General features: G+C 33.9%; 1 protein-coding gene and 1 non-coding gene across 3 annotated transcripts in view; one reads left to right on the forward strand and one right to left on the reverse strand.

Annotated features, from left to right (window-relative positions):
- LOC113504751 overlaps positions 1-6371 on the forward strand; it is a 186362-nt gene extending 179991 nt beyond the window's left edge. For both annotated transcript variants that reach the window (XM_026887180.1, XM_026887181.1), the window contains exon 5: positions 5956-6371. In XM_026887180.1, the coding sequence (XP_026742981.1) occupies positions 5956-6116 (161 nt within the window). In that variant the 3' untranslated portion in view covers positions 6117-6371. The remainder of the gene's footprint in view (positions 1-5955) is intronic.
- A 1620-nt stretch (positions 6372-7991) lies between these two features.
- On the reverse strand, positions 7992-8064 carry Trnak-uuu. Its single transcript has one exon. It is a non-coding gene; the product is annotated as a tRNA-Lys (tRNA).
- Positions 8065-12310: the final 4246 nt, after the last annotated feature.

Raw genomic sequence — 12310 nt, forward strand, 5'->3', positions numbered from 1 at the left:
TATGAAGAAATCTGTACCAGACGTAATATCGATATCAATGTAGGTAATAGACAACATACGGTACAGATAAACCAATTACAATTATTTTACAATAAAGCGATTAACACGAATTAGGGTAACGAGTATAAGAGAGAACCTTTTGGAATATGTATTTAATTACGCGTTTGAACATATTTTCTTCGTTACGCTGTATCTTGAGGTAATTGACCTATTCACTAGCTTCACTCATATATTTATTTATTTAAACTTTCATGTACAATAAAATTATGTTACATAGGGCGGACCGCAAGGCATTATCTGATCTACCAGTCAACCTTTAGTTCAAATGGCAGTTGCTGGAATAGGTACAATACAAAACAATGAAATTAAACAATATTTGATTCTTTAATTTTTTGGCATATATTAATAATTTCCAGCGACGATGTTTAGAGTTAAAGCCTTACAGACTTCCATACCAGCACTATTATATTACAAACAAGTTCGGTTACAATACCGTACTACCTAAAATTGAAGACACTGCCATTTTGCGCAACCTCTATCATTTATATAAACAGTAACAGTCCTCAGTAACCAAACGAAATATGTTACGACTCGGTTGATCCGTATAAACAAATCCTTTTCAGATAGTTGCAAAACAAAATGATAAAAAAAAGGTTTGAGTCCCTAATAAATTTCTAAGCATTTTAGAAATATCCATCATTTGGGACTGATCTGGGCGTATCGGCCCGAGGCGCGGCGCGGGCCCGGGTCGCCAATATGAATAATTTTCCAATCTCAACATTTATTCACTGTTTTGCCTGCCATATTTGGCTCAGAGACAATTTTACGAGGAATCGTAAACGCCTTTTTATGCAACAGTACAATACAGTGCGTAATAAATAACTGGGATATTTTTGGTACTCGTTTGTCATTGGTTTACCTCGATTTTTCTGAATTTTGGCTGCAGTTTTCTGTGTTAAATTCTTATTTTTCATTTTAAATCAGTTTATATTCGCAGGCAAACTTATTCTTTGCCTTTAGTTTCAGAACGAAATAATCTTGTATCGACTGACTGATCATTGACGGCGATGTAAAGCAACTTGCATGCTATTCATCGCACCGTCTAAAACGGCTTTAACTTTCTTTATAATTAGTAGATAATCAACATAAGAACGACAAACTTCAGCTTATTAAGTATCTACATTAACTACAAAGTGAAAAAGAAACAATAAAATTGCAGATACTTTTGTATCTAGTTTATCAGATGTACATAGCTAAGTCACTAGCAACTCTTTATGTTTAAAGTAGCCATTACTCGTAACGTTATTGAAAAAGGCTCTGTATTCCGGAAAATGTGTTCACGAATAGAGCCAAAGTAGTTTCATATCGCTCCTTATACGCGCCCTTTGTTTTAAAATCTCGTTTCGAGAAGCTGTAAACATTGCTTTATTGGAATATAAGGGTGGGTTTAACTTGCTAGTGTGTTTGTGATTTCTAAACAATATTATTTTAAAGAAAATCTCTAATTATTCAACTCTGTCTCATTTTGTGATCTTACAGTTAACACAGTGTTACATAAGTAACCTTACTTATTATTAAAATTACAAAATAGATTGTCATATCTATTTTGTAATTAGAACTGACAGTTATTAATCTATATATTTTATTTAACTTCTATTATATTATACTTCTCAGAGCAGCAGAAAACTGTATATCGTGCATTAAAAATAAGCCTTACATAAAACCAAACAGAAAAACTAAATTATTACAAGAATTTGTACAGCACCAAATTTTAGGGGTTTATCGTGTGGATGTACACACAGGTGCCGTCTAATTAAACAAGTTTTCTTGATGTAAAATAAAGTTTATTACACCGCCAATATAGGTACAGACTTAACAAGCTCGGTAAGCAAGGAGATCAGAACGGAAGACAGAAGGAGTAAGAAGCAACAGTTATCAGGCTGGTTACTTTGGAGTTGAGGTAGTTTCAAGTGCTTGGTAACTTGCGATATTAAGCGATGGGGCATAAAGCATCACACATCTCGCGTCAAGGCTGGCTATTAGCTCACTCTTTAACTTAATTCTGAGAGACTGATTTAATAACACACACGATATACTTCACAAATTGTAAACCATAGACGTACCTCCAGCATGAATCCTATAATAATCTACCACCACAAAACTATTAAAGTACATAAACTTCAATCGATTTCCACAGTATTCAGGCCTCGACATCGCCTTTGTATTACCATAATTGCTATTTGTCCCACCAATTCCCAAAACAAACATTTTAACGGCTGTCCACCGAATAAGTTTAAATGACATTGTAATTAATGTACAGTCTTGTTCATTAATATATGAAGTTTCAGTTTCGAAAATTTATAAACATAAAAATACTATAATAGCTCTAAGTTTTAATAAATTGTGATCAAAATTAGACTCAAAAAAATGGAACAGCTTTTGCATAGAGAAGTGTTGTTTTTGGCACCTAATTAAAACCCTTCACATATGCAATATGCATATAAATTTGATGTATAGTACTTTAGTTTTATGCAACAGTTCACTTACGCAAATTGACGAAACTAAAACTACACTTAAGCAAACCATTGTACCTTTTCAGTATCATTTTGTTTTTTTTCTAATTATTAAAACTGCCAATATGTCAATGTTCTTGACTGTACTAGTTGAAACTTAATGTTCATTTACATAATGTAGGCATTACCGAACGAGCTATAAACCCTAATAGAAGTTCCAAGGGACCATCTTTGTTCTTCCCATTACAGTAAACATGTTAGGTTAATAAAAATTTGCATTTTCCACGAGAATATATGCAATTTGTTAGCTGATATGTCTTAGCGACAGCAGTCAGTAACTACTAGAGTGCATATGAAAATATGGTAAAGTTCCACCTAGAGCCGTCGATCTTTTTCATATTAGTGCACCGGGTTATAATTTAGCGGTAAATTGCAAAATAACATTACCGAACAAATATCACAGCAATCAATTATCCGTCCAAGTTCTCCTGACTACGACAATACAAACAGCCGGAACGATTGCGCTCGCATAAAAGCCAACATAATTAAATCGGCCGAGAGCAACTTATCCTTGAGTGGAACGAACAAAGTCTTTTTTTCGTCGACATTACCTATTCATCACACGACTCGCTGAAAAGCGACCACTTTGTTATTTATATATCTTTCCGCGCAGGTTCTCACGAAAAAGATCGGGGATCATTTTTCTTGGGTTCCATTAGTGGGCATCGGCCGGCCGAGACGGATATGCGGCGGGGGCAAACATAAACAAAGTAATGGTCCCTGTCTAGTGACAAAGAACATCCCATCAAAGAGCGAAGCGCACGAATCAATACGGGTTTGTACGCGTTTGGACACGGCCTACATTATTGTACCCGATAGCAATCTCTCTCACAGTCTCTGTTCTTCACAGAGTCAGGATATGAGAGGCATCTTGTGTGCACGGAGCATTGTCGCCGAGTTATCGCGCATCAGCTGAGCGTATTCGGTTTCCATTCAGTGAACACCAATAGTGGCAATTATACTAATTCAAATGTTACGACGAATTTGCTTTGATAGAACGTAATGAATAGGTTTGCTTTGTTACAGTGCTTAAGTAATGAGGTAGCTTCATTATGTACATATGTATGTACGTATTTATATGCCTAATTATGAATAAAGGGATAATTATAACCTTTAATAGTTTACAGTAAATGCTATAAGGTAGTATGCAAAAAGTAATTAATTACTTGTACAAAAAGTAGACCATGACTTCTATTTCAGCATCGTGTATTACAGATTACAGACATTATCATAAACTGAAGATCTAGAGCAAAAAAAACAACGGGATAAACCTAAAGTTAACATACAGTAAACAATTGAAAGAGCCTTCCATTTTCAAATAAAAATATATAGAAACTCTATGGTTCCCAATAAATGCTTTGAAGCGTAAAGAATAGATTATTGTTAGACGTTGATTAATGATGATTGAGAATTTGAATATCGAATCGGTTGCTTTGAAAACAGACGGGATGGGCGTCTTGCCCTTAAAGGGACGACAGATAATAAACTCACTTAGAGGTACTTTTAGGTAACTAAATACCTCTCTAGTCTTCCTAATCTCATTCGCTTCATTAACTATCCATCTAAACTGAGTTAATGTAGGGTACTTATAAAGACCTAGATTTCTTTATCGTGTAATATAAGTAGGATTTTTTAAGGTAGGTTATATTTTTTATTGATATTTCTTCTAGCAGCTAGTTCATTATTGTTAATAATGATAATATTTTGTTGGTTCATGAATTTTGTGGCAATCTTCAAATTATACCCATGAGATTTGTTTAAGACAGTTAGTATATCAATCGGAAACATAGCCAAATACATGTTATTTGTAAAAGTAAATGTAACAAGGTGTTTATACAGCTAAACATTATAAAACAATCGTTCCTACTTGAGCCGAGGCCTAAGCCGAGCTAAATGCACAAATAACAAATTAAACAAAAGAATTCGAACAAAATTAGATTGTTCGCGAAAAACTCGAACGTTGAGTTCCACAAAATTGATCCCTTGCCCAAACAATCTTTACTTTCACCTAATTCAACAGTTTTACCCGGACGTGAAAAACGAGAAATAACTCTGAATTTCTCTTGACGTACATTTTGTAAGTTGTATTTGGTTTCGGCCTCTAAATTATTATCGAACTCTCGAATTTGTAGCGAAACGAAATTACAAATTGGAGCGCTACAACGCCATGATGGACAGCGGTCAGCGTTCTTTTTTCAAAATGTTCTGTTGGTTTAACAGACAAAGACACGTTTGAACAAATCTTTTTAATTCTAGAGTTCACAATCTGTTTTGACCGAGTGTTTTTTAAGACTAAGAGAAATTCGTTTTCGAATTTTGAAGAACAATTAAATGAAATATTAATTTCATTGTGATTTTATGTTTATTTATCTCTAAGTTAATACCTCTATTTCTTGCTTAAAATTGATCCGTCCCATTTAAAGTTTCGCTTCGTTTTTAAACGTTTAATAAATTAAACGACTCAATCAAATACGTGACATTGTAACTTGTTTTTTTTTCTCAAGTGTTTTTTTTACGTTTCAACCAAGTTTAAGATTGAATTAAAAACTAGGCATTGATCTATTTTATTATATATTATATTTATTCCAGGCATTTAAATAACGTATAAATTTTACTGCAGCTGTAGATTATCAATATTTATAAATAAGCTGATATACATTTCAAGGAAGCCAGATCTAAACGAAACGTAATACGACTATTAATCCTATTAAAATGTAAACGAATATCGCAAACTATTTGTTTTCAATATACACGGCGAATTTCAAACACAACCACAGTTGAATGCTTTCAAATATTTTGTTTTAACATGCATTCAACTATTTTGTTTAATAATCCGTATCTATGGCAACGCAATATCCGTGACCCGAGCGCTCGCAAACTGATCGAATCATTTATAGAATACGAAATTAAATCAAATTTATTTTGTATTTCGAACGGAGTGGCGTTTTGAAATACAATCGTCTTTTGTTATGTTGGCAGGAGTTATTTAATAATATTACTTTAATGCTGTCAGATTTGAACATGGAATTCTCTTTATGAGTAAAAATTCTACTATTATTTATAACATAAATAGCTTGATTGTCAATTTTATGATTTTGTATTGATGTAACCTAAATGATTTAGATTTTTTCTCGTCCGTTAGCTACTAGTAGCTGAATTTTAAAGAACGGGCGAGACTAAAAAGGTCGAGGTGAGGAGTGTATAAACAAATAAAAAAAACCAATAAGATGGTATGACTTTACAAGAATGCAGATTTTATTCAATTTTATAGCTTCATTTTATTTCTTTCGTTTCGAAATCACTCTCTGATGCGCGACGAATAATCTCACCCAATCAAACAACTAAGCTATATTTATAATAAATATACCTTGTATTGTTCCAGATTGCACATCATCATCGTCGAGCCTGCTGGGCGGGGTGACGACGGTGTCGGTGGCGGTGACCGGGCTGGACTCGCGCCCGCACTCCAAGAAGGTGCGCCCGAAGCCCGCCTCGCCCAACCGGCAGGGACCACAGCAATGCCAAGTAAGTGTCCTGGTCTAACGATTTACTTTGCCAATTCCCAAGCAAGGCATCCGTTTCCTTCGTTGTCCAAACTGCGGTGCTTATTCTTCTGGTAGCCAGCATTAGTTGTAAGGAAAACGTGTAATAAAGTAATATTGGCATGAGGTATATTCAAATCAATAAGTTTGACTGTTACAAAATGGGATTGTATTCTTTACATAGCTAGTACACGTACAAGAGAGTAGGTATAATAAATTAACGTATTGAAAAATATTAAAAAAGCATATGCAGCTATTATATAATTAACTAACTGTTGCCCGCGACTTCGTCCCCGTGGTTAGAAGATATAAGTTATGATTTATACCTGCCTTGTTTTTTTCACATTTTCCATTGTATCTTCGCTCCTATTAGTGTGCAGCGCAGTGTGATGGTTTATAACCTAAAGCCTTCCTCGATGAATGGTCTATTCAACACAAAAAGAATTTTTCAATTTGGACCAGTAGTTCCTGAGATTAGCGCGTTCAAACAAACTCTTCAGCTTTATATATTAGTATAGAGTATAGATATAGATATATGTGTATAGATTATTATTTCGTGAATTAATTATTAAAATTACAATTTTATTGTAGTCACTGACTTTTAGAAAGTTAAGAAAAAGCTATTCCGACCAAATCGAATCATTTAAAAATCGCAACTTTTTATCGAACGTTTATCTACAAAGGATTACCGGCAATAACCTCTTCTTTTACAACGGCCGTACTAGGTTGACGTGACGTCATACTCGTTCCGGTTCGTTTCCGGCTCATAAAGGCCGATGGACCGTGACGATTGCCTCTATTTGTCTTCCTCCGGCAACAAAGGCTCCCCCTCATTTGTCACATAGACACCGCTCACATTGTCTTCAGTACATTCTCCCAGTATCATGTTTATTTGTGTTCTGCCCGACTGGTCGTGAGTGATTCGTGTTTGATTTGTATTGCTATTACTAAATAGAACAGAGCTGGATATTAGTTTCTAATATATGCGGTTACAGCGTCTGAATCCGGTTTAGATGTGTTATTTTTTTACCGTGGTATTTTGCCTTGTCAACAAATCCAATAGTTGTTTTGTAGAAGGGAGGTTTATAATAAATATACTTATCACACAAACAAAAACTACGCAAAAAAAATACAGTCGTATGAGTAAATAGAATTAAAATAAAACAAAAAATAAGAATAAGATAACTCAAATATTTCATTTCCTCATTAGAATTAAAAATACAATACCATTAAACATTGAACTATGCTATTTTATTCAATAAGTATTATATTATTTAAAAAGAACAGAATAACTCAGTAATAAATTGCAAAACTAAACTCATTCACAACATTCCAAACAAGAGTATTAACGTAAATATTTAATTTTATTATAATACGACAAGTATTTGATAAGTCAAATATTTTAGCAGTTTGGTTATTAAATTTAATATTATTAGAATACGTTAAAATATCAATTTTATTTACTTTATTAGCTGTTGCGACTTGGAATATTTATTATTATTTGAGCTGCTTGAATGTTTTAATCATGAAATATTTATGCACTTAAGTAATATCTATTACTTTTCTTGAACAAATTGATGATTGCATCTATTTGAATTCACAATCCACAATATTAGGTAATATTGAAAAAAAACTTGACCCCCTTTAAATTCACCATTTTAAATCATCAATTCAATTGTACACATTTTAAAAATATCTTACGAAGCAATTCTGCTCGCCCTACTAACGATAAAAGGCAAGATAATACGGAAACATATTTTCAAACAGTTCATAAATAATGCTCTGTGCTAATTATTCCGAACCAAATACATTTTTAATTATACAAATATTGTAGAAAATGTCTTGTCTATCAATTTAAAATGTATAAAAGAATAGCCGCCCGAACAGGGACTTGAACCCTGGACCCTTGGATTAAAAGTCCAATGCTCTACCGACTGAGCTATCCGGGCTATATGAAAGACAGTTGAAAAAACTGTTCAGATTCTGTGCCAACACATTTAAATATACCAGTAGTGTTATCATAATGCTATTATTAGCTGGTAACTCATAAGATATCTAAATGTATAACAAAATTATTTTTTTATCTACTTTTGTAAACATGTATATTATATATATATAAATTTTTTCAATTTCTTCCGGTTAAATCATTAAAACACTTGTTCTTGTTCTACCTACATATCGTAAATAGGTTAACAGAACAGTTGTGTTAATAAAATTAGTCAATTAATTATGATTTTCAAGGTTACGTACACAATACACAATATACGGCAGTTCTGTTGAAGGTCTTGGCGACCGATAAGAATTCTAATGACCTCGATTCTAACTCAATCGTATTAGACTAGTTACTAGATTTTATATTTGTATTTAAGGTTTGACATACTTATTAATTTATATATTATTAATTATACATATTATTAAAAAAAAAACAGCATTAGTAACCACTTAACTATGTTACTAGAGTGCTTAAAAATTAAACTCCAATCCATATCTGTTGACTTGACCTTTGGTTGACAGGTCCACATTAGTACACTGTTTGTACGCTTTACTGCCGAATGGTTAAAATGACGCCAAACGTATAGATGCCACGCGTTCTCGTGTTCGATCCTCGTGTAGGACAAGTAATTGTTAGATCCACGAATACATATTCTAGGTCAAGATGTCTTGAGTAATTTCACTCGAATGTTTGTGAAACCTCCCCGTGACACAAGAAAGAAATTCCTTAGCTGAAGAGTCGTTTTTTTACTCAAATCGAAAACACGAGACCTAAAACTCCATAAAGCTTTCATTAAATTCCAACTTTAAACCATTAACACATACATTTATGCATAAAACAAAAGACTATACATACATACACGGTTCGTGTGAACTTATTACAGAGTACCTACACTAAAAGGGCTGAGTGCTTCATATCCGGGCCTACACGCTACCGTGGGTAGCCGTGATAAATCACTGCTCGCATCTCACGCGAGAACTAACGGGTAAAACATAGCATGCGTACCGATTACTTAAAGAAATATTATTGAACGTCTGAAAAAGACAGCGTCTATGCCATGTAGAGCGCTTTCTCTGTCCCACAGCAGCTCAAAATGATACTACAGGATGTAGCAGTTGGCCCTGTGTCGTAACTTATTTGGGAAACCAAGGGTATTGCTTTCAAAGGCTTTAGTCAGGTTTGGTGCTCGATTCATGCAACTAGAATATGTTTTCTATTGTATGTACAGTAACCAGAGGGTCTGCCACCTTGTCAAGTCATATTATGAAGTTGTAGAAGTGTGAAAGCGCAATAAACTGCTCAGTAATCTCTCTTCCACACCATAATATTATTAGGCTCCAAGTACAACGAATTTAAGTAATATAATATTTTCGCATGGGAACTATTCTTACAACACACACATCTGACCACATCCTTTTCTATTAAACAAGACAAAAGAACACCGCCGGTTGACATACGCACAAAATATAGTCACATATGTGCAGCAATAGTGGCAAATTACATTCGCTTACAATACGTCAACAAGATCTCGACAATCCAAGCTCCGTCAATACATATTATGTAGTTCGATTATCTCATTGACATAGTAACAGAACCATCACTGCTATTGCAACCAATTCCCAAGCCATATGATTGAGGAAACGTGTATTATTATGAAAGACTGCAATTTCATATAAATCCCTACTAATATTATAAATGTGAAAGTAACTCTGTCTGTCTGTTACGCTAACACGTCTAAACCACTGAACTGATTTTAATGAAATTTGGTACAGAGATAGAGTTGATATTAAGAAAAAACATAGGATAGTTTTTATCCCGGCCTTTTGAAGAGTTCCCTTGGAAACGCGATATAACCGACCTCGACGCGGGCAAAGCCGCGGGCGGAAAGCTTAGTCTTTTATAAGATCTTTTCTCTGTAAATCACTTGTCTTCTAAGGTGAGATTTACTTCCACTAATGCACTCAATATAACAGCAAAGACGACAATATATCAATTGAAATGATTGGAAATAATAGATCAAGAATCCAACATCACCTCTTGTAATAATGTTATTGCAGTAGTCGAAGCGAGACGGCACATAACACGGCGTATAGCGTTGTCTCTTTCAAAACTGCACCGGTCTTACAGCGAGAGTAGCAGGGTTTATAAATCTAGAAAATCCTTTTAAGAACAGCCACGATTATAAAGACCTGACACTATAAAGAAAGTGCTTTTAAATGTATTAAATATACTTCCAGAAATTGGTGCTCAAAATGTCGAATTCACGGTCGCTACTCCGAGGCAAAAGTACTTTTTTCACACTCCTAAAAATTGATGTTCATTGTTATTTTTATTACGATATTACAACCTCTTAGAAGGAACTCATTTACAAATTTAAAAGTGTATGAAATATTATTGTTGGGATGTAACTATGTATTTGGATGTAGAATGATCGAAATTGTGTTTGTAGGTCAGTCGAATATCAACAGAGGGGTGGGGAAGGTCGCTAGGGGAGGCTGTTGTCACCAAATGTACCAATGTTTGTGGAAAGTCCTGATTTTCGTTTCTCAGAGTGCTGCTAATGTCCTTCCATTATTTTTACAAATGGCTCAATCGTTTTTGTTTTGTTGAATTTTCTGTTTTGTTTTATTTCATTTATTTTTTTAAAGGTGTCACAATGTTGAATATATTCTTTCCTTCCTTCATTTAATTAACAATGCATTTCTTTTTACAAATATACTTCTTAAATTATAATTATCTGTTATCTGTAATGAAATGTTAATACATCATTAAACAATAGAAATCACAATAGTGAAAAAAATAATATCAGTACTCTTTACAAGTATCCCAAAATTAGGTACCTAAATCTTGGTCAAACTAACTGGGGTGGTCCCCTATTCTGCAGGAAAGTAGCGATTCATCATAGCTAGGGAACCCTCACGCTGCGTAATTGCAGACTTTCAGAATGGACCGATATTACAACGTATATTTATCCACGAGGAGTAGCCAAACATTTTAAGTGAATATACATTTTAAGCGTAAAGTGATTTAGAAGGGTTAAAAAGCGTTTTATTAATTGATTTGTGGAAAAAATGATTAAGTTTATCTCGTTCTCGGAAGATGGCTTTTAATTAATACAGAAGATTTCAAAGTTGATGGAAGAAATATTGAACGATAAATGTTAATTCCAAAACATTGTTGTACACTTTAAGACTAAAAAATGTACCACCATTGTTTGAGTGCTACCGACTAAGTATTTACAAATAAAAAGGACAATTCATTTCCTTGCAAACAAAAAGCAACCTTACCCAAAAAAAATCGTCAACTATAGTTCTCAAAACCAACCTTATTCCATTAACATAAGAACCACATTAACAACCAACCTTTGTATTTATTATCCATGTTTCAATTAGCAACAAACGTTCGTAATCCGATACCAATAGCCCGCTTAACACGTACTCGCAATAAAATATTGATCGGAACGATTGCAATAAACAGTAACAATAATCTCTAAGGACCTTTGTTATGATCCCTTTCCCTTTTACCTTCACTTATTAAGGTACAAAGAGTGCTTCACTTTGTAGATTAAAGAGCAAGGGCTTAGGGTCTTAAAATAGAAAGAAATATTAGGTTATCTTTTAGAAGTCTGTTTGAATAAGAATGAAGTATAAAGAACAGATTGTATGGCCTTGAAGATGTAAAAATAATTTGTTATGATTATAGATTTTCTAGTTGAGAAATTTGTGTTAATCTGCTTTTAATATTTAAAAATAGATTTGTAGGAACGAAAAGCGTTATATCCCGTAACTCGTCGCTTTCGCATACTCCTTTTTCTTCATATCACTTTATAACAGTGACGACGACAGCATGAGACCTAAAGGTTTTAAACTGCGTTTTCAATACCGCCGCTAATGTCAAAAATAATGATGTAAAAAAAATTAGACCTTAATAATGAGCTGACAAGAGGCGGGGTCGCGAGACAAGAATGTGCACATTTCAAAATCAATTTACAAAAAAAAGAGTTCTTCTGTAAACTATTAGCAAGAACAAGCAAAACTAAACATCCTATAACAACAAATTTCTAATCAACAAACAGATCAGCTCCACATCCCTAGGCCCGAAATCAATACGCATCCCAGAAGTTTGTATGACCTAACCCAATAAAGCAAACTCTTGGTAGCAGTCAGGCCGAGATTCAACCGATATTCCTAATTGAACCGAGC

This window comes from Trichoplusia ni, chromosome 23 (genome assembly GCF_003590095.1).
Source record: "Trichoplusia ni isolate ovarian cell line Hi5 chromosome 23, tn1, whole genome shotgun sequence".
Lineage (NCBI taxonomy): Eukaryota > Metazoa > Arthropoda > Insecta > Lepidoptera > Noctuidae > Trichoplusia > Trichoplusia ni.